At 32.5% G+C, this 24,763-nt stretch overlaps 1 protein-coding gene across 2 annotated transcripts in view; it reads left to right on the top strand.

The window, feature by feature from the left end:
* Positions 1 to 243: 243 nt before the first annotated feature.
* The window catches only part of LOC148278991 (protein NDRG3-like), a 99,956-nt gene continuing 75,436 nt past the window's right edge, over positions 244 to 24,763 (top strand). For both annotated transcript variants that reach the window (XR_015823012.1, XM_088230604.1), the window contains exons 1-2: positions 244 to 437; positions 23,514 to 23,716. Coding sequence is in view for 1 of the 2 variants with exons in the window: in XM_088230604.1 (XP_088086730.1) it covers positions 23,518 to 23,716 (199 nt within the window). In the remaining variant the exon portion in view is untranslated. The remainder of the gene's footprint in view (positions 438 to 23,513; positions 23,717 to 24,763) is intronic.

The following is a 24,763-nucleotide window of genomic DNA, read 5'->3' as shown; positions in this document are numbered from 1 at the left end:
AAAAGAGTTTCTCAAAATCTCTTTAATTTATGTATAAAACCTTTTTCGATTTACCGAGATTCCCAGGGCTTCTTATATTACATATATACCTAACTCTTTTGTGTGGTAATCCATCGACCTTCGGGAAAAATAATTTATTCATTTCGTAGCTTTTTTACGAAGCTGTGCGGTTTTGCCTAGCCTTGGCGGTCGTATTCGCCTAGGGAAAACCTCGCTTTGGGGTAGGTTGATGAGTATTTCTCCAGTCTACTCGCAGCTGTTCTTGCATTGTCATTGCAACTGAGCTTCTCATACATATGTGCTCCGGGTATATGATTTTGAAATCGCGGCTGTGGTGCATGTCATAATACCTGTCTCAATTAAAAGCTGTGTAAGCCAAAGGAATTGCAAGAGTACTTAAGTAGCTCTCTCTTGGGCTTTTGATCTCCTCTGATAAGGTAACTTTTGTGACACTTATTGTATTTTTAGTTTAACTTTGAAAAAAACGCATTAAACAAACACGACCATTTTCCAAAATACAAAATGACTTTAAATAATACAAACTATTCCATTTTTCAAATTTATCCGAAACGCTAATAATGTATGTTCATGGAATCAATAGAACTTTATTAATTTATTTATTCATTCAAAATAACACTCGTTTGCATATTCATGAACTTATTCAAATTTATGTGAAATACATTATATTATTATAAATAGTTAAGTCAAATTCAGCCTTGTCTACAAACATTTGGTGATACTCAAAATATTGTTGATTCAACTAGCTGTTATAAAGAAGTATAAGAATTTAAAGGCATTTCAGGCGTTACCTAGTAGGTGGAATAATTCAGCCAGATGAATCTCACCTACATCAATAAAGGTTTTAGCTCTTTTGCTTCCCAAAAGTCAACAGATAGAAGAGTTAAGGAAATGTAGATGTTTAAACATAGGCAGAATGGTATATGTTACAGTGTGTAAAGTGGCCACTCAAACCAGCCAACGACAATGCAATACCCATGTAAACACCTCGACTTCTATATTCCCTTCTCAAAAACTGTCTTCCTTCTTCAATTACACTATGCAAACTGCAAAAATCAGTATTAACAATCCAAGAAAACAACATTAAAGATTAAAGACGCATTTTATTGTAACATATATTCGATTGACAAAAAAATAAGCGATTTTTGTGAATTTTTTTGCTACGCATAATTTAGTATATTTATGTATAGCGCTGGTGTGAAGAACGCCGAAATCAAAAGAAAAAGTAATTTTCCGTTACACACACAAATGTTCACTTCAAACCCCTCGAGAATAAAATATTATTTATATTATACTGAAAATATTACACCTACATACGTCCGCCCTTACCCAGCTTGGGTTGATCCCAATATCATCCATATTTCATATTGATTTTTATTATTTTATACGGCGCTTATAATTTCGCCAATATTTTTCTCTCAGAAGAGATTTCTCCATTATATAGCGGATTTATTTATATATTTGGTGTATTATTAATACTGCGGTAACACATTATTAACAATATTGGTTTTATATTACTTTCTTTATATACACACCTACAGAATTATTATTTCTACCTGCTTTGAATCGACCAACTTACCTTCAGTACGGCATAAGCATAAGTTTGAACAATTTGTGTTGCAATATGACAATTTGCGCACAACAGAGAAAGGCTGAAACTTGAAAAAAATCCTTATCTGCATCTAAAAATTCACATGAAGCTATATTATGTTGACTGAGTGTTATCTTGATCGTTACTTTTAAAATCTATTGTTGCGTGCAAAACATCGCAGGTATCGGTTCATATGTTCGCAATAATATTTAAATTTGTATAATGTAACAGACAAAAAGTCCCGCTTTAGCACAGGAAACGAGCAGAAACTAGCTATTAAGGACCGGTACAGAACCATGCATTATGTTACAAAACTGTATGGATTAAATACTTTGTAAAATAAAACCAAGAAGTTATTAAATGTATATTACTAAATGTTATTAAATATATGTATATAACCACTTACCGACCTTTCCATGTCTACCGGTTTCGAGACGTATCCGTCTGTTCGTCGGGACACCAATTAAACCACCATGCAAAACCCATATACCTTCACCATAGTTGTTGCACAAAAATATAAAACTAAGTAAAATGTATGAAAACAAAGTTAATGTTTAAAACATTAATTATAAATATATGTTGTTTTAAAATACTGAAACGAAATGAGAATATAATAACTTTTGATTTATAGCCTGAAATATGAAATTAAACACGTTTTGAAAAGCCATTATGATTGTATTTAATATTATAAAATTTAAATTTGATGCACTAACTTTGTGGTTATTCTTCTAATAAAATAAATATCAAACAACTTTGTTTTTAACCACTTATTTTTATTTTTTTCTACCTACCGGTTTTAAAGCTACACAAGCTTTATTACATTATTGATACATATTATGGAGCTAATCCGTCGAGTGTTTTTGTCATGTTGTTCTTTTAATGACAGGAAGTGTGAAATGAGATGGATACGATTTTTTAAACTAGTCTCACTTCACACTTCCCGTCATTAAAAGAACTACATGACAAAAACACGACTTATTCTTTTTAATATGTATCAATAATGTAATATTTAGTGATCAATGTAAAAATAAAATTGGAAATAATTCATAAGTTAAGTATACCTTAAAAAATAAGCTTGGGTAGCGTGTGATTCGTTGGGCAAATTTTGATATTTTTTTTTATATATTTAAAATACTGTTTGAATCGGTGTTATTGGTATACGTATAGAAATAAAAAAATTGCTTTTAAGAATTTGCTTAAAACCAAATTATTTGTATTTATGGAGATAATACACTTAAATCTGTAACTTTAACTTTGACTATGTACATCTAGTACTAATTCTTAAAACTTTGTTGTATTTCAAGAGAAACAATATTCCATGATTTCATTTGATAAATAGGGACTCGTAACTATTGTTTCAAAGTAAAACAGTCAAGCATTGATACTTTAAGGATTTGGGAGACCAGGGCAGCGACTTTTATGTACGGAGAATTTTCCAGTAGTATTTTATTGTGTTAAATGCCAAATTATAGTTAAGATGAGCTCGCGTATTTTCGCTACAGGTACAAAAAAAATAAACCAAAGAATGCTGGCTGAATTTTAAGTTTTTGGCATATGTTACAATTGTTGAATGTATTACAAAACTATTAACTGTGGCGTATACACGGTTTTTCAGGGCCAGACCGCGAAACTTCAGAAGAACATTCCTCATGGTAAGCTTTAAAAAAATCCTAATAAAAGTATTCCAAAAAGTAATTAAAAAAATAAATATTCTCAAAATGTAGTAAATCCTTAATTCTCGGACAAGCAGTCCCTCCACAAACCCCTACCTCTCTCCTACCCAGCCGCTTCCCTTGTCCGCGTCTGGTGCGTATCGCTTCGTTGGTCAAATACGTTTATATCGCAATTTTTTTTTGGGGACGGGTAGAGGTTTGCGGAAGAGATGCTAGTCCGAGAAATTAAAGATTTACTCCATTTTGAAATCATAAAAAATAATTTACAAAGAAATGACTTTTTGGAAAAAAAATATAATGAATTTTTTTAAAGCTTACCATGAGGAATGTTCCTCTGATGTTTCGCGTTCTGACCCTGAAAAACCGTGTATAAGTGAGAATTATAATGGGATTTGGGTTATGTACGCTCCTCCAGTTTTTTGTGATAATCGTAAATAGCTACGAAATTATAAACAAGTGAGATAAAATACGTTAATGCAGTGTAACATAATATATGATTAGTAGTATTGACATATAATACATAGACATGCCCCACATAGCAAAATATTTTAAAAAGTAGTGACACGAAAACGTACCCATAGTTACTAAGTGTTGTTTATTCAAACCAGGGCTGCATTCAACTAGCATGCATATGGTACCAAAAATTGAAGGATACTAATTTTTGATACATAAAAAAGCTTTTATGTTAACGTTAACAATCAACGTTCATTTTTGGTGGATCCCAATCAGGTTCTTTTCTAAAATTGTTAATAATTTCCACCCATTTATTTCTTATATTAACAATTAATATTAATATATTACGATAAGATAATATTAACTCACGTTTATTATATCTTATAAAACGTATTCCCAACTATGTAAACAATAAGAGCTTTGTAATTCCGCCGCTAGGCGTAGTTTGACGTTTACAAAAAATAATGTTTATATTTAAATATTAATTGTTTTAAGCTTAATTAATCACTCATGATCAAATATTTACCAATGAAAAGTTAAACAATCTTTTTTACAATGTTTATCCGAAAGGTTTTTACACGTTTTTATGACACAAGTAGGCATTTTACGACTAAATACACGTTTGGCATGACTGAGCGTTTGGGCATGAGTTAAGTGTCATCATTTTCGAAGGGGTTAAGTGCATTCCCTTATTAATATGTCAATGGTTAGTAGTTAGTATCCGAGTACAGGTTTTCATTTACAGTATAACGTAACCAAACGGTACCCGCGCTGCTCTAAGTGTTTTCATCTTTTAATTCCTTCTAAAGGATTTTGTTCTCATGAGGCCAAACTTACTTAAAGGTCAACTCGCTTAGCGTTAAGCTTGCCTTTCTGCCGTAATCTGTCTCCTGAGGTTTTATCGTTAATTTGTTATTCTTATCAGCCGTCGTAGAAGGTAGTCATGGCGGGCAATTTTCTCGGTGACGGCGCACTTCCTTTATTCAATAAAGGCGCCTCGAACTCAACGCTGTCACAAATCGTTCTAGACCTTGCAACACTAGACCTATTTTTTTTGTTGAATATGAAGCGAAATTAAAGTGATTCGGCCTAATAATACGTTTTCTTGTAAAACTCATTTTGTTACCCGAGAATTTTTTTGACGCGGCCAAAATTGATTTTGAATTAATCATCTTTGGTTCATATGAAATCGGTTTGTCTCGCGTGCATTGTATTTAGTATTTAAATGTGCGTACTTTTATTTTTATAATTATACTTTAACTTTTATTGAAGTTTAATTTGCTTTGGTGCACCAATCGATTTATTTGCGTGCATTTAGTCCTTAAATATTTGTATTACCAACAGATTACATACTTAAGTGTTCCTATAAAATGAATATACATTAAAAATAAAATTTTCCTCAAGTGCCTGGTCGGCCTCGTGGTGTAGTGGTCAGCGTATTCGCCTACCATGCAAGAGGTCTCGGGTTCTATTCGCGACATGGTTGACGTGAAATATTTATTTAACAATGTGTTTCAGCTAAAGCGTGAGAATGATTATCTCACCTTTATTTGACAAAAAAAAATCGAGACACGCTGCGGTTGGTGTACCAATGCAGTGTCCTATGCACCACTAGGCGTGGAAAGAGAGTGATGATGATGATAGGATTTTCTTCTTGACAATATACTTGTATCATACCTACAAAAGAACAGCGACACTTATACAGCTTTTCGATATTTTATTTTATTTTACTTTATTTTATGTTTATGTTTATTTTTAAGTAAGAACCCTTTCCTTTTACGTTTAGTTAGAATTTTAGAAAGTCGTCAAATTTTGTATAGTGTCGCTTTTCCTTAAAAGGTTCTATAAAAATATGTTTTATTCTAAAAATAATAAATCAAAAACATTAATTCTGCAAACCTAGTTCGTGCCAACTAAATGATTTGGAAACGTAAAAGTAAAGCAAAGACAAGTAAAAATAAAAACAAAACAATTATAAGAATGTTTCTCTTCTATTGGGACGAACGTCCCTTTAAGTTTTTGTCATGTGGCCCTGAAAGGAGTAGTACTATAATATAATCAATCCAATTTAACTAGATCAGTTTTTCTTAACCGTATAGAAAGAATCGCCGCCTTTACCACAGTAAATATTATTTTTATATGGATTATGTATTTATTGCCTTTTATGCCATATTAATATCACATACATATAATTATAATTTTTTTAAATAAGATATTAATTCAATATCAAATTTTTATTTGAAAAAAAAAGTTAATGAGATCCTTAAGACTTCCAATTGACTTGCCAATTTCGTAATATTAGGTTCAAGTTCAGTCAAATATAATCTCAAATCTCCTCTTTGACTTATGTGTAATCGATTTCGTGATTTTTTCAATAGATGCATTAACTGTACTAAAACCCTTTCCTACTAAAAAGGAAGATGGAAATGATATGATGGGTTATTTTACTTCTTTCCACAGGCGAGGTTTTTGATGGCGAAACAAACCCAAAAAGCATTATAATCACATTCATTGAATACTATTTTGGCTTCGCAGTCATTTTGTAAGTCAATAAAATGCTCTTTTAAATTTCAACTGACACTTTCAACGTCCGATAAAAATGGATTACCAGCCTCGGACGGTACAAAACTTTCGCTCATAGGTGATATTTTGAATTTTTTTAAATGGGCCTATATTTTAAATGAAGAACATGATACCGGACTTATATTTCTATATTGACACAATGCCCACTCGATCTTCTGCAGCGCCGCCTAAATGCTGGAAATTAAAAAACGCACAAAAAGGGGCGCTGGCACCCCGGTTAAGAATCACTGAACTAGATTTCCTTTAAAATGCGGAAAAACATATTCATAAGAAAAAAATATACATTTTAACATCTTAATAATTCTATTGTCTTAAACCAAAATCACTGGCCCAACGTCTAAGAAACAGTATACTCACAATTGGCTCCAACAATCAAATAACACTCATATTTTTTATTTATTTCCTAATAAAAGTTTATTCCCGTTCCAAGACTAAATTTTTACATAAAACGATATTCATAATATTTGTGATACAGTTTTCATGATCGATATAAACCGTCTGCCCCGTTTTATGATCCGTAAAAGCCCCCCTTATTCAGGTTTATTTTCCAACTTTACTCCAGCTGTCAAAACTGTTCAGAACACCATCATTCTACTTATTAATACTTCAACTTCATATGCGCACTCTGATTTAGAATGTGAAAGCAGTTAAGATAATGATGTAATTGATTTTTACAACTAAGCTCGTCTGAAAATGAGCAGGTAACAGAGTTATCTTTATTTGTCTATAAAATAAAATAAAATTTTCTGTATTTAAAATGTAATACTTATAATAGTATATTTTGAAATCTGTTCAATTACACAGGTTACCGACGAAGATATTTAAAATTTTCATACAAATATTTAGATTTATGTACATAAAACTTTATTTTACTTTATAGACTATTAAAGATAACTCTAAATTTTACACTTGAAGCACTAACTTTGTGGTTTTTCATTATAATAAAATAAATAAAACAAATTTGTTTTTAACCACTAATTTCTTATTTTTTCCACAGACCGGTTTCAAAGCTAAACAAGATTCTTTCTCGGGGTTTACTTAACTTATGAATTCTTTCCTATTTTATTTTATCTTATCAGAATGCTGCCAATGAAACAAATAAATAATGTATTTTTTTATTGAAAGGATGATAATGTGATATGGATACATTCGAAACTAGACAGGAGTAGACTAAAAGAAATATTGTTTATTTTTTTAAGGATTTTTTTCTTATTTTAAATTACTCTTTTAATTTAATTGTCTAATTCCCTACCATCAAACATTAAACCTGCATTCTAATAATATGGGAACATTGTTAAAATATCACAAAGACAAAGTAAATCAATAAATAAATCTGGCAAATACCAATTAAATTGTAATGATTGCGATTCAATCTACATTGTAAAAACTAGTAGAAACTCTAAAATTTTAGTAAAATAACAAGAAAATAACACTTAAGGTGCCTAAATTAAAATAATATTTCTGAATTCGCAGACTATCTGATAAAAAATAATCATAATTTCAATAAAGACACTGTATTAAAAATATTTCATGTCAAATAAAATATAAAAATAAGTCAATTTGGAAATCTTAGAAATTAAAGAAAAAAACAATATTTCTTTTAGTCCACTCCTGTCTAGGTTTGAACGTATCCATATTACATTATCATCCTTTCAAGACAAAAATTATTTATGTATTTGTTTCATTGGAAGCATATTGATATAATATATAATGAGATAAAATAAAATGGGAAAGAATTCATAGGTAAAGTAAACATTGAGAAAGAAGCTTGTTTAGCTTTTAAACCGGTCTGTGGAAAAAAAAAAAAAATAGTGGTTAAATAAACATAATTGTTTTATTTATTTTATAATAAAGATAACTCTCTTTACTTCACATTGTAATTGGGGTCCTGATTTAAATATAAGTATGCAATCCGATGAGTATTTAAAAAAATCTAAATGGTCTTACACACATCAATAAAAGTTATTGTGCTTAAAAAAACATAAGAATTGACGATATATAAATGTTTAAACATTGGCGAAACGGTTAATCTGATCACTTAAACGAGTCAATGACCAAACCATGTAGATGCGTAGACTTCCATATTCTCTTCTTAAATAAGTTATTCATCTTTCTTGAAAATGTATGTGTCCAATCGCCATTTGAAACCCGTAATTCCCAGGCCGGTCTTGTCAGTTTGGAATAGTTGTTAGCTTTAGTTACACAGCCCGGGTACTAAGTGATTAGTGATTAGGCTGATCTAAGTAACTTTATAATAAACCTCATTGATATATTAACCACAGCTAACTTATAATCACTGACCCTTCAGAGCTGTGATCCCTCTCCTCTTCAAGTTGCGAAACAGCATACTAATTTTTAAGGAACACTCAAACCACGGGGTAATCCTATAATAATATAATATTCGCAAACTATACAGGATGTTCTTCAAACCCTGTTACATCCGAAACCACAATGATCAATATGGGCAAGAAGACATATTGGCATATTTAAAAAAAATGTTTAGAACAAAGATTTTTTTTAAATAAAATATTCAAATAATCAAATGGTTGCTTATTTCTGCACGGAAGAAGTGAGGAGCGCGTGGCGCAATATCAGACTCCCCCCTTCCCCCTCCTCGTTTCTCCCCAGAAGTAAGCAACTATTTGCTTTTTTTAATATTTACTTTTTAAAATTTGTATTTGATCTAAAAAATTATTTTCATGTGCCAATATGTCTTCTTGCTCATACTGATCATCGTGGTTTCGGATGTGACAGGGTTTGAAGAACATCCTGTATAGTTTGCGAATATTATATTATTATAGGATTACCCCGTGGTTTGAGTGTTCCTTAAAAATTAGTATGCTGTTTCGCAACTTGAAGAGGAGAGGGATCACAGCTCTGAAGGGTCAGTGATTATAAGTTAGCTGTGGTTAATATATCAATGAGGTTTATTATAAAGTTACTTAGATCAGCCTAATCACTAATCACTTAGTACCCGGGCTGTGTAACTAAAGCTAACAACTATTCCAAACTGACAAGACCGGCCTGGGAATTACGGGTTTCAAATGGCGATTGGACACATACATTTTCAAGAAAGATGAATAACTAGCCATTTGAAACCCGTAATTCCCAGGCCGGTCTTGTCAGTTTGGAATAGTTGTTAGCTTTAGTTACACAGCCCGGGTACTAAGTGATTAGTGATTAGGCTGATCTAAGTAACTTTATAATAAACCTCATTGATATATTAACCACAGCTAACTTATAATCACTGACCCTTCAGAGCTGTGATCCCTCTCCTCTTCAAGTTGCGAAACAGCATACTAATTTTTAAGGAACACTCAAACCACGGGGTAATCCTAAAATAATATAATATTCGCAAACTATACAGGATGTTCTTCAAACCCTGTTACATCCGAAACCACAATGATCAATATGGGCAAGAAGACATATTGGCATATTTAAAAAAAATGTTTAGAACAAAGATTTTTTTTAAATAAAATATTCAAATAATCAAATGGTTGCTTATTTCTGCACGGAAGAAGTGAGGAGCGCGTGGCGCAATATCAGACTCCCCCCTTCCCCCTCCTCGTTTCTCCCCAGAAGTAAGCAACTATTTGCTTTTTTTAATATTTACTTTTTAAAATTTGTATTTGATCTAAAAAATTATTTTCATGTGCCAATATGTCTTCTTGCTCATACTGATCATCGTGGTTTCGGATGTGACAGGGTTTAATGAACATCCTGTATAATGAATAATCCATTTAATTTTAAAAAACATCAATTACTTCTTCAAAAACGAATCATTTATTTAATATAAATTATTAATAATTCGCCTCGTGGTGTAATGGTCAGCGCGTTAGCCTGCTATGCAAGAGGTCTCGGGTTCGATTCCCGACATTGTTGATATGAAATATTTATTTAAACGTGTGTTTTCACACTAAAATACTGTCCTTGTACTGGTACCTGAAGCGTAAAACTGATCATCTTACCTTCATGTAACAAAAATAATTAAGAAATGCTGCGATTGGTGTACCAATGCAGTGCCCTATGCACCATTAGGTGCGGAAAGGTGATGATGATGATGATTAAAATTACAAAATTATCTTTTTTATTTAATATTAACAATTTATTATTAAAGTTAGGCCAGAAATTTTTGCATTTCAAAAACATGAATAGAAATAAAATTGCAAAAGATACTTTGTTAGGTGTTTATTTAATCTGAAATTAATCTAATGCACTAACATATTAAAACAGAGGTGAAGAACTTTTTAGAGAAGGGAATATAGAAGTCTTAGCATCCACAAGGCTTATGTTAATACTAACAGCTCCCTAGGGAGTTGAATCTAGTCCTTGTCTACATAAATACGGAAAAACTCGCTGACACGTGGTGCAAGGGATCGCGAATGTTTTGCTTTATTTTTTAATTTTTGCTTTATCTTAACGGATATTGTCCTCGGTTTGTTAAGGTAAACCCGACTTTTCAAGTATATCAACAAGAAAAAATCGTCAGAAGTAAGGTCCGGGCTCATCGGGGGCCAAGGCTCCGATTACAATGGGAAGTTAACAGAGTTATCTTCGACTGTTTGCAAAGAAAACCCGATATTTGTGTACGAAAATGAATATATTTGAACATTTAAAGTATCTTCGTCGGTAACATATAATTGAACATGTTTAGAAGAAAAAAAATGTATTCATATTCTCCTTTTTATACAAAAAACTTGATAAGATGAATGTTAACTTCCCATTGTAATCGGGATCTAGGGATGTTACTGGAATGAATTGCGAGGAATCAATCGTAAGCAGTATACATGTGTAAATGAAAAAAAAAGCCAAATACAAACAGTAAATTTTGGAGTACCACAAGGATCTATTTTGGGTCCAGTATTATATATTTTATATGTAAATTATGTATCACTGTACAATTTTAAGGGAAACATTATTATGTATGCCGGCGACATTGGACTATTCTATAAAAATCAAACAGACGTAATAACAAACAATGACAAAAACGAAGACCTGACTTTGACTAAATGGACAAACATAAACTTACTTACACTTAATGAAAAAAAATGCAATATTGTCCATTTCGAATCAAGAAAAAAAAGTCATAAAATAGATGCTCACACAAATGATGGACGACTAACTGAAATTGGACATGTTAAATACCTAGGACTAACAATAGATAGACAATTGACATGGTCAATTCATATCAGCAATGTAATTAGCTAAGTAGCGACATTATCGAGCCTTTTTATAAAAATCAAAAATTTTGTTCCAAAAACGGAACAAATTCTAATGTATGAAGCCTATGTAAAAACTAAAATATGTTATATGCAATTATCATGGGGAACAGGATATCAAAATGACATAAACAGACAACAATGACAACAAAAAAATATATTTAAGTTAGCATATGACCTATCTACTCGTAACAGCAACTAAATAACTTTTTAAACAAACTAAGCAATTAAATATAACTGAACTCTTTCAACTAGAATGATTAAAATTTATCCATTAATTAGTCAATAATGTAATTGTAGACGAAGAACTAAAATTTGTAAAGCTAAAAAACTAAAATGTAGTAAACATGGACATAATACGAGAATATCAGAAATATATTATACACAATTTTCTAAAACAAGACAAGGACAGACGAGACTAATAAACCCGGGACTGAAATTATACAATAAACTACCAGACAAAACTAAACAAAAGACTCAGACAAACTTTTTAAAATATCTTAAAAATATTATTTTTAACAACAGAGTATGAATAAAAAATGCATATATTATTTTTGTAAAATGAATGTAATAATCCGTTAGGGTTAGTAAATAAATTTTCCAATAAAAAAAATTGTTTGAAAACATTTCTATGACCACCAGTAAACTCACATTTGAAGTATGTCACGTTGATCCGTTGCTTCCAGGGCTGGTATTCCGAACGCGTTTACAGCGCGCTATAATGCGTATTTAGTACGTAAAAACGCGCTATACCGCGCTATAATTTCGTTTGGAATACCAGCCCAGGTGCTGCTATTGTATCCTTCAAATTGATACTGTGGCGTTAAAACGTCTGAATCCAGGCTTTGGGGTAATCAATTGATAGTAAAACACTCGCTTACCCGACATAACACGTGTACAATCTTAAACAGGCTCACCATAGAGACCTTTGTTTTTCTAAAAATGTTTAACGCTAAAAGCACGCTGTTGCCCTGTGATGTGCTCTATCGTCACTCAAATTGCATAAATCGACGAACAATTTCCCGCCATTCACACGCCTCTCTTTACAATGGCATTCGAGAAAATCAGTGTTGCTCTTTGCAAAAATAAGTAAATAGAGAACTGAAGAAGAATTTAAGAAATACGTTTTATATTTTATGTGTTTCCTGTTTCCGCGAGGATTAAGAATACAGTTGTGTGTGTGAAAAGAAATCGGGATCCGGGACGAGTGTTTTCGACTCATTGTCTACTCTCGTGTAAAAATTAACCTGAAAGGGGAAATTGCCTGGGATAAGTCCGCCTCGTAGTGTAATGGTTGGCGCATCCGCCTACCGTGTTTGAGGTTTCACGTTCGTTTCCTGGTAGGGTCAACGAGAATTTGATTTCAACGTGTTTTCATGCTAGAATATTTAATAGTCACTCGACTGGCGCGTAAAGTGTAAGACGGTTCACCTTGCCCTCATTTAACAGATTATCGAGATACACTGCATTTGGTATTAAAATGCAGATATTTATGCAGATAGGAAAATGATGGTGATAATGATATTTATGGTAACGTGGTTATGCAAGTAGGGTAATGTATGCCGTTGTTGGCACTTTAAGAGATGGTGTATTGTTTAGGCTGTGGGGACCAAAGAGTGAGAGACGAGGATGTGTTGTTGTCTATGGCCGCAGTGCCCAATGGACCTATATAAGGGCGCGTAACACGTCACTCGCTCTTCTCTGTCCTCACCAGTATTTAAATTCACTAAAAATTATTATTTGTGTAATCTCTGTACTTTCGAGTCTAATAAACTAAAAATTGTAAGTAACTTCAATTATTTTATTTATTTATTCTTTGAGGTTAAATCCATTCAATCATATGTTTTAGATGAACTTACAAATAGCTACTATCTTGTGGAGTATAATAATATACCTCTTCAAGGTAATTACTAAATTAGATATGTTTATGATATTTGAATAAAAATAACGTTTTTATATATTAAAAAAAAACAGTTTAATTAACTTCCACGAATATATTTTTAATGCTCGGATAAAGGTTTTATATGGAAAATTAGAAAAAAATATATCGGCACCCAATACCTATAATCTAACTCAAAGCATAATTTTGTATTCTAATATTAATTTAAACAATTTTTTTTTAACATATCAATTTTCTACAATTTACATAAAAAAATTATTGTATTAAATAATAACAACAAGATTATAAATTCCGATTTGATTAATCAAGGCGGAAAACTTTGCCTCGTTCCTTACGAAAAACACAACCAACACCGGCGCATTCTAAATTGGAACTGCATTAGGAAATAAAACTCTCCACAGTACGAATATGTTACACTCTGACGGTAGACTACACGCATTAAGTTTTCCAAAAAGAAGGCCATTTTCAGAAGTGTACATGTGTGGGTTCTGTCTAAGGGAAGATACCATTGCAGGAGACTGCGGCGAGACATTGCATAGATTTATATTTATTTATTTATACTTTTATATTGTTCGTATTCTTTTTTTATAAATTATAATGTTCCCTCACTGGGGGTGTCCCGTGCTGAGGGAAACATTTTACAAAATGTGAAACATGCCTTAAATCAGTTATTTAACAAAGTTGACATAATAATAATAATAATAAAAAAACGTAATTCATCTAATTAAATTCATGAACATAAACAATATAAACTAAAATAATCATCAAAAACATAACCAATTTATATGGACCAATAGACTGAATTTCATAAACAGTACACACATTTTACCTATTTGGCTTGATCCACTCATCGATCCGTGTGCAACCCACCTCCACTATCCATTCCTTAATAGCAATTTGGATAGTGAGTACTTACTAATTGTCCTTATGGATAATGGAAGTAGATTGTACACTTTAACCGAGTAGTAAGCCAATCCTCTTTGACCGAAGGTTGTATTTTTTTTTTTTTTTGCAGGATCAGGGCGGAGTATCTAGTAACTCTTGTATTTCTAACAGGAGGTAAAGAATAATTTTTATGTGCGTATAGTAACAGAGCTTTTACATAAAGTTGTTTTATAGATTTTACATTAACATTTTCAAATATACCGAGGGAGCTAGTTCTGATTGGATTGGGATATGTGGTACTATTAAGCGTGTTGTCCAGATGTTTATGTCAATTTTTTTTATTTGTAGTATGCCTTAATAATATGCATGCTTCTACTTTCTATTTTGTTGTATCCCAACTCAACGCAGGGCTTTTGGGCTCACAGGGTTAGGGATACGTTATTATTTTTTTTGTAATATGTGTCTTTATATGAATGAATAAAAGTAAATAAATAAAATAAATTAAACAATGTTTGAGTATGTCCAAATGCTTGCAGACTGGCTGGATTCTATCTCCCTCTCAAAAATGTTTTCCATCTCTGTTGAAATAAATTTGAAAATGAAAATAAATTTGGTTTATCGTAAATGTGTATTTATGAGTTAAATAACTCCACAAAACTATCAGATGTCAAACAATCTTATTTTTACATTCAAATTAAAGAGTCGCAATTGCCGTCGAATTGTAAAATGTTAATATAAACAGCTCCCCAGGGAGTTGAATCCAGTCCTTGTCTACAAAAATTTGGACAAACTCAAAATATTGTGGATACTTTAACCAATAGCTTTATTTGTACAGAAGAGTAAAGAATACATAATAGTAATAATGGTTTATCACATTACAGTTCCTATAATCTACAACATTTTTGTGGTTTTAATTTTCTCTGGGTTGTGTGTAGTCTGCCTTACTAGGTACAACCTGTTTTAAGGCAGACATTTTTATATGCAGTGAAAAATAATAATAAAACGTAACTACCTACTGGTGTATTTATTATACATGTATTACATAATATACATACAAGTATTTCTTCCGATTTCTCTCTACCTAAACCTACTAATATTTTATGTACAAATTTATTCAATTGAATCCGGGTCATGGTTTTACATTGTTCGGAAAATACATTGAATATTTTGGGTCGCAAAAACCTGAAAGTTCTTTTCCGAATTCAGAGTTTATGGTAGACCCCATGACCCATCCTCTTGTATGACTACTGGCAGTGTGGGAATGTTCCTTTTAGGATTTAGTAGAATAATTTTCATTTACGTACATTATAATACATGAATAAATATTTAGTTTTTGATCAATGTTTACAAAGTTAGAAATAATATGTACTTTCTACGCTATTGCGGTAGTATTTGATGTACTCGTACATGTACTGCTGTAAACTTTATGGCTTCGTCAATACCTACGAAGTTTCTTTCAGCTTTGCAAAATTCCTAGTTTAGCCATTGTTTACCTTACAATTTACCTGTCGCAATAATTTACCACTTTCCGTTTGCGTTCTCGTTTCAACTTATGCTCATATTGAAATGTATTGCAACATAGAAGGAAAACGTTTTTAGAAGCTAATATGAAAGTTTAGGCATTTACAGGGCTTATGACGTATAACTTGCTGGTTTAAGTGTCCACTACAAACCGTGTAACATTTGCCACTATGCCTGTGTTTAAATATCCACACAAATTATGAATTACTTACATTATCGAGGCTTTACTGACAGAATTCTTTAAGACATTAAAACAAGTTTCGAGATAATCGCATTCAAAGCTTTTTTATTCTTTTAACGGATTATTTCTCCCATAATTTTATCTTACTTACATTTTTTTAAAGCTTTGAAAGAGTAATCTTTATTCTAGACATAGCGTAAAATTTGAATCCAACATCTTGCATATATATTGAAAAATACTTAAAAAATACACAGAGACTTTTGACTTAATGCATTCTGTCAGCATAGCCTTGATATAACGTATATGTAGGTATGTGAATTTAAATTATAGGTGGTAAACAGTTATTCTCTCGAAACAGCTGAAACAGTTAAATAAACAATTTAACTGTTACGGTAAAGAAAAACTAGTCAGGATATTATTATTTCACCAATTCAAGTGCTTTATGTAACTGTTTCTAAAATTAACAGTTTTTAAGCATCGTCGTATTAAGCGGACAGCCATCCGGTGGAAGGGGGGGATTAGTTTCAGATCTTCTGAAATCTGAGATATCTCACAGAGCAGATTTTCATCTTATGCTTATAGCCGCTACTGTGAAGTTCTGAAACTACCCTCCCTAAACAGTTATTTTAAAAACAGTTTTACATATCCTGACTAGTTTTTAATTACAATTAGTTTCATTAGCTTCTTGTACATTTGTTCTTAAGATTGGTAGGACTGTCATAGACATATGTATTTATTTTTAGCGCTGTGTGTCTTGTAGTTTTTTTGCGGCAGCTGTGTAAACATGTCGATCTTTGGTGGGTTCTGCGGATTTTCCTTAATTTTCTTCAAAAAGATCAACGCAAATCTCTCGCTTAAGAGAGCTTTCTATGGACGATACTGCCGTTCAGCACATCATTACGGTTGATGTGACGTGGATGTTTGAATTATGAGGTGGAAACAAATCTACAATTCCCGCAGCGGCGCTTACCAAATGAGCCGAAAACCAAAAACCACACCTTGCTCTAAAGTCAAGGTGATGTTGACTGTTTTCTTCGATAATCATGGTGGTATCCACTCGTAGTTCCCCTTCCAACACACCAGACGGTTAATAAAGAATACTATTTAGACACATTGAAGCATTTGAGGGAGAATATTCGACGAAAAAGGCCAGGTTTATTTAAAGATAACTCTTGATTTTTGCATCAGAATAATGTACCGCCTCACACATCTCCCCTTGTACGCGATATTTTTGTCCAAAAATAACGTAAAAGTCGTTCCCGGTGTTCACCTGATTTGGCTCCGTATGACCTTTTCCAGTTCCCTTAACTCAAATGATTACTTTTCGGAAAACCTTTTGACTCGAATTAGGTGATAAAAGAAATTCGCAAAGGGAACTAAAAGCCATTCCGATATCGGCCTACGAGAAGTGCTATGAAGATTAGAAAAAAAACATCGGCATATGTATATTGCCTCTAATGGTGATTACTTCGAAGGGGATAAAATACATATTCATGAATAATTGAAATAAAATGATTTATTTTACAAATTTATTTTAATTGAAAATTTTACATAACCTACCTACAGGTCTACTGTAATTACTGCTTGCAATAAAAAAAAACAACAGTTACTCCAATTAAAAAATATTTATGATGTCAAACAAAGGATTACACAATTAACATAGGGTTATATTCAAAATATAATTATATTTAACATTTTACGAGTACTTTTATTGTTTTTTTTTACAGTCTATAATTTTAGTTTGTATATGCATAATTTATTTGACTAAAATACGAAGTTCGGTATTTTAACGCTCTATATATTAAAACCATAAAATAAACAGTCAGGAACTGCATTTAGCGAAGTTGCGTGCACTATTATCACAAATCCCATAATAAATAATGGTGTTCACCCCCCATTCCACCCCACGGGGTCGCCGACCCTTCTTGGCACCGAAATCACATTCCCACGTTCCAAACTTGGCAGTCTGGCCATGCTGGCTTTTCAAATCTTTCAATACTTCCTGTTTTATATGTTCGCCTCGATTCTTTGACATTGTCTGAAACTTAAATAATGTTATGTGCTATGCTTAAATTTGTGAACTTACCGAGTAAGATATTCAATGATTTATTTCAATCTGTAATAACGTGTTATAAGCTTGAAAGTTGGCAATCTGTAGCGTGATTCTGGACGCTCTGTGCGGGGTAGACAAAGCGTTGCCTACACGTGATTTACGTACTAATTGCCGTGGCTGGCCGTGTTAGCTTTTAAAATCTTTCAATACTTCCTGTTTTTATGCCCGCCTCGATTCTTTGACAATGTCTGGAACTCAAGTGATGTTATGCTTTGTGTTTAACTTTGAAAACATTATGAGTCTATTGCGTCCAATATTTGAATTTATAAAAAATGTCAGAAGTTTTGAAAACAAACCATGATATCGTCTTGATCGTAGAACTATGAGGCATGTGATTTTCAACTTTACGTAAGAGCGTCACAACTTGATTAGTACAAAAGTATGTTATTTGATACTTGAGTTAGTTATATATTTTTTTCCAAACTTGGAATATGAAGCCTTTTAACATCATTTTCAAGATCAAATATAAAGGAAAGTCATTGTCGCATTTTTTTTTTAATAAACTTGGCGTTTGCATGTTAGTGTAATAATTGCATTGACGAAAAGACGGTTACGTCTCGAAACCGGTAGACATAGAAAAGTCAGCAAGTGGTTATCTATAAATATTTAATAACATTTAGTCAATAAGTCAGCAAACTTTATTTAGTTTTTAAGTAACAATTTTTTTCCTTAAAGCTTATAATTTTTAAAAATAATTAATACTGTACCTTTTTTTTTTTAAAAAAAAAGGGAAATATTTGTGTTCTCATTATTTGCCAAAATATTTCGATTTTTTGGGGTCATTTTCAACGAGTTGTAAATAACTCACTATTAGAAAATGGGAATCAAGTTGGGGTAGAGTGGGGTTCGAACCTCGGACCTCTGATCCGTGAGTCCGCAACACTAGCCACGGGACCACAACCCGATTCAACTTTTACTTTTTTAACCTACCTACTTTCATGTAATATTTTATCTTTATTTATGTATATCTCGTCGCCCTTTTAGTGTAATGGCCAGCGCGTTTGTCTACCATGCACGACGTCTCGGGCTGGATTCTCGACATGGTTAAAATGAAATATTAATTTAAACGGGTGTTTTCATATCAGAAAATTACATAGTTCCTAGACTGGTACCTAAAGCGTAAGACTGATCCCTTTATGTAACAAAAAATGATCAAGATACGCCGCGGAAAGGAAATAATAATGGAGAAAAAGCATAATGTAATTCGATACTTTAAAAATATGTATACGAGTATTTATTAGTTTGTGAGGGTTAAATTCAAAACCGCCATTGCCCATGATCACTGTTTTTGGGAAGACCAACAATACCGGCAGCAAAACTTATATTTATTTAATGTTCAATGTGCAACTAGTGCGTGGTATATCAGAGAGCAAAATACTATTTGTTTTATGTTGAATGTGCACATTGAACTCAAAAGAAATAGTCATTTGGCTACTGGTTTTGTTGATCTTCCCAAAAACAGTGATCATGGACAATGGCAGTTTTGCATTTGACCTTCTAACATTAACTTTTGTAAGGAAACGCATGTTGTGTAATTTTGTACCCCTCATGTAAAAGCCCTCTGGGCGTATATGATATAAATAAAATAAATAAAATGCCAAATTCAATATTTATCTTTAATTTCTCAGTTTATTAAATTTGTTTTCCTGATAAAAGTATAGTACTCAATGGGGTGGTTTTAAGAGTAACCTGAAGGAATCCAACGTCTCCAATTCCCTCATTATAAGTATAACAGTATAGCAGGGTGGGTCGCTCCCGAGAGCCGTCGTACCTTTCGCGTTTCTCCATTACAAGCATAATTTGATATTATTAAACGAGAATTTCCATTAACTTTTTACAAGCGTAAACACTCAGCACACACAGGGTACCCTCTCGGAAACAAGAATATAAGAAAAGCGGAACACTTTTCAAACACAGCTCGCCATTGTTTGGGATAGTTACCGGTCCTAAATAATGTGTACACACGTGAACTGTAATCAGATAAATTGTGGATAATGTCGGAAAATGGACACTCGTGGTTGCCATGTAATTTTAAAAAAATATATATTTGGGATGTCAACAGTAATACAGCAAATATACTGTACAAACGAAAAAGCTTAAAATTAAAACAATAACAGGTATCCACAAAAATACATCATGCACAAACAAGTAGGCATAGAATATGAATTTGTGTGTGTGAAAGAGAGAGCGTGTAGGTAATGTTCTGTGTGTGTGTGCGTATTAGGGTATGTATTAGGGTGTAATAGTGTTTATCTAAATACGTCCCCATTAACAACATGATAATTTAAGGACTGAGAAGATATTTTTTAAGAATTCATGATAAATAAATATAAATAAGAATAAAAAAAGCGTGAAAATTAGCAAGAAGATAGAAATCTTTAAAAATTTAAATCTAAACAATGATTAAACCTTACTTATATACCCGGTATAAAGTTACGCCTAGGTATAGTGGTAGAATACGAATGGGAATACCATCCTTCTACCACTATAATAAGGATGGTATTCTTATCCTTATTTTACCTAGGCGTCACTTTACTCCACTATGCTAGGCGTAACTTTATGGCAAGTTTATGAGTAAGGCTCATTATGTATTATTTTTTCGGTGTGTAATAAACTAATTTTGATTAATTCATTTTGAAAAAAATGAGATCCTCAGAAATTTCTAAAAATATGTACATATTTTTAATTTATTTTTTATAAGAGAATCATAACAGTATTTTAATAGACCAAGTAAATTAATAGAATCGGATACAAAGAACGTATTAGTTAAATAATATGTTTTTGTACATCGTATAAAAATGGTGGTACAAACACCCTCCCAACATTATTTGTGTAATCCTCAGAAATTTTAGATTGATATTTATTTATTTTACTATCTAAGTTATTTACAGATAATTTTTTACTATCATAATTTCTTTGCTTTAGTCATTATTTCGGCTCTCGTTCTTGCGTCTACCAACGAAACATGTATATTTCAAAAATGATTTGTGTTTTAAAAGCTTGTATGTAATTCTTTAAAGGAACTTTCATTGTCTGCCACCTATTTTCACGTAAGCTTAACGTAAACCTTTAGAAGGAGTGGTATTATCGAATGAAATCGCGAGTTTTATTTTGACATTATCTGCGCTAAACGAAAATCGGGTTCGAGGAAATTGAGCGTAATTCCCATTGTTAAACAAATAGCGGGCTTTTCCAAATGTATTTGTCAGTTTGGCTACACGTTATCGTTCCCAATGTACAAGCGCCCCGTTCCTTTGGCTATGAACCTTTATTTAGTTCTTTGTTGTCGGACACGTAGCGAACAAAATGAATGGAAGTAAACGGCGAGTGAAATTGATTCTTTGACCCAGACCTCTATTAGCTATATTATCCGGACCTTTAGCCATTTGGTGAAAAATCTTTATCAAAATATATTTCCTATTCCGGTTCTTAATTCCGCCCTTTGTACGGAGAACATTGCGATATTTTACTGATTAATGTTGCTATTTCTACGAAATGATTGCCCCAAAGAAAAAACCTACAAATAAGTACATAGTTGATCTATGTGTATGATTTAGTTTTTTTTATAACAAATATTAATTTTTTTATTTGCAATTTTTTCGATTTAATTTTTAGGAAGTTTTATTATAATGTTAGTTATTTCTACATTATTTTATGAATATGAAATTTTGGTTTTAAATGGAAGAATTGTCTCTTCACTATTAGCCGTTTTACTGAAATAAAAATAATAAATTATTACGATATATTTTTTTAATTAAATAATTCATACAGAACAATTATTTTTGACAACTTCCTCACAAACTTGGTAAAACATTTTCTATCCAACCAGGGAACGCCAGAATGGCTGTTTTCTACAGTAATAATACGTATATTCTTAGGACAGACGTTCATTTTATTTTTTAAGACCCCAATGTAAAAAGTAAATTGTATAAAACGAAAATATATTATATTTACTGTATTCTGCGTAATATGTGAGGGTATTAGAAGCAAGATTGTTTTTCTTTCTAAATTGTCTTTGTCTACCAATATACATAATGTTTGCGCAAAAGTTTAAGTGCTAATTAACAAAAGGTCGTTAATAAAAGTAGTGGCTTCCGAGTTACGGCTATTTACGTCCTATAAATTAGTCTTGATATGAGTTACGTGTATATTAGACGGAACGACCGCGACCTCCCACCGAGAGCTGTTTACCCTCCCCGAGCAATTAATATAAGTGAGGATGCGTAGTCAATGTCGCCGTCGCGTCACTTGTTTTCCTGCCGTAGCTCTGAAAACTGGGAAGCATTTGATTCCCTTCCCCTTTTCGGGAATCGCCGAAGCGCGTCATTATTTTTTTGTGATTCCTACACAAGTAATAATTGGGACGCCTTCAATTTCAAAAGCATCGCAAATTACTTTTATTTCTTCGTCTATTCTACAGTCGGTATTCGGAGAAAACCCATTGAGTAAACAACGTTCTGATAACGTTGAAGTTATAAATAAGGGAGTTTATAATGGGGAAATATCACATACTACGAATACCGATAAAAACATATGAAATCGATTTAGAATAATTAATTGTATTTTAAAAATCAATATGGATATTGCGGGGAAATACGTTGCTAGAAAAACGCGACGTTTTTAGCCTTGATTCTTGTGACGTCAAGATTCGTGATTTTAAACAGATTTAAATGGCCAGGAACAATTAAACATGAATCGTGACGTATTAGGAGCGTGGCCAATAGAATGGCCGTTTTTGCAATTCAATTCAATTCATTCAAATTACAATTTTAAAAGTACTTTTTATGCTATTAATAATTGTCTTTTTTAACAAACATGTTAACGTTCAAACTCACAACTTCACTTAAATCAACAAATGGAAGAACTGAAGAAATATGGATATTCATACATATGCAAAATGGTGAATGTTACACAGTGTGTAAAGTGGCCACTTAAACCAGCCAATGGCAGGTCATAAGCCTTGTAAATGTCTAGACTTCCATATTCCCTCATTTAAGGTATTCTCCATCCCTGTTGTAATCTGTTATTGAACGTATATTTGGTTGTCGTGTTGTTGAATTTATTTTGTAAAACACGTGTGTACTTTATTTTTTTAAATTGCGTATAAAATCGTATTTCGGCACTGAACTGAACTAAAACAAAAACAATGATCCGTCAATTGTGTACGTCAATACGTCCTACGGCTTACCACGAGCGCCAGCAGCCAACCGAAGCTCGTACGTCATTGTCAAACAAAACTTCAGTGTGTCGATGAAAAGTACACGAAGTTTCAAAAAATCCGTCCACTCATCTCAGAGTATTTTGCTAAAACTTTTTCCTAGGCATGTCACACCCCACCTCAGCACTGCCGGGTTAACTGTGATATTTTTTGTTCAGGACGATGCCATCAGACAGCATGGATGACATCGAGCTGAAGAACATCCAGCTGCAGTTTCCGGCCTCCCGCTGCCTGGGCAGGGACCCGTCCAGCCCCGTGTGCGAGGAGCGGGTGCATACCGACTACGGGGAGCTTCTGGTAGCAGTTCACGGGTCCAGGACCAAGCCCGCCATACTGACGTACCACGATCTAGGCCTGAATTGTGAGTAATTCGCCATTGTGTTTTCTTTCCTCCGTGTCACACACAGCAAAATATCTTTTGTCATATTAATTTTCTCTCTCATATCAATCAAAAATATTAAATCGATCTACGATGAATTTTAGAATGCATCTGGTGTTTTCTCAAACGTAATACAACTTTCAATTGTAATAAAAGATGCAAACATTTGTCGGAATTAATTGTGTTGTTTGTAATGATATCCGAGCATTCTGCGGCTCCAATTTTCGGCCACTTTTTTCAACAAATCCGGCGTTAATTCCGAAACGGTGCGTGTGGTGTAGGCTTCCAATGATTTAAGAGATGTTGGTTTATTTTCATAGACCGTGGACTAAACGTTGCCCCATAGGAAATAATCCAAGAGCGTCAAGTCACAGGATCGTGAAGGCCAATTACTGGACCATTTCTGTAAATAATGTTACCGCCAAACTTGTCGCGAAGAGCCCTGTGCGTTTGGCGAACTGGACACTGCTATTTTAAGTAACTTTCTGCAATTTGCAAGCGTTGAGTATTGTTACAGAGCACAAATGATGAAAAAAAAATAGAAGACTGTTATCATTAATTTGACAAGATACATTATTTATTACCAATGGAAAGTTCTAATACGACAAAAAAACACCCGTCAGATGTCATTTTGAGGTCATTAGTATTTGTAGGCATTTACTTACTTTTACCCTTACACTTACCCTTACCCTTATTCTTATTTACCTATCTTGTTTCTTCGTAATCCTTACATTTGCCAAACAATACGTAATTTTTTTATTTTTTTTAAACTATACGTACCTAGATAATTATAAATTCAAAATAACATGTTTTGCTACCAAATAGTATTTTGACATAAATAATTTGAAGTTCAACGTTAAATTTTGAAAAAAACAGCTGCAATTCAAGATTAGATAAAACTTCCTAATGAATAAGGAGTCGATTCTTTTTTTAAAACACTTTTACTCACTTTTGCTTGTTTATATTTATATTTTTCACTTTAACTGTTGACGGTTTGATAACATAGTTATTATTTCTTTCTTATTAGAC

The sequence above is a fragment of the Micrasema longulum genome, unplaced genomic scaffold, assembly GCF_059751315.1.
Source record: "Micrasema longulum isolate JH-2025_06_02 unplaced genomic scaffold, ASM5975131v1 h1tg000796l, whole genome shotgun sequence".
Taxonomy (NCBI): Eukaryota; Metazoa; Arthropoda; class Insecta; order Trichoptera; family Brachycentridae; genus Micrasema; species Micrasema longulum.
Note: the sequence above shows the minus strand (reverse complement) of the source record. Positions and strands in the feature narration are given on the sequence as shown.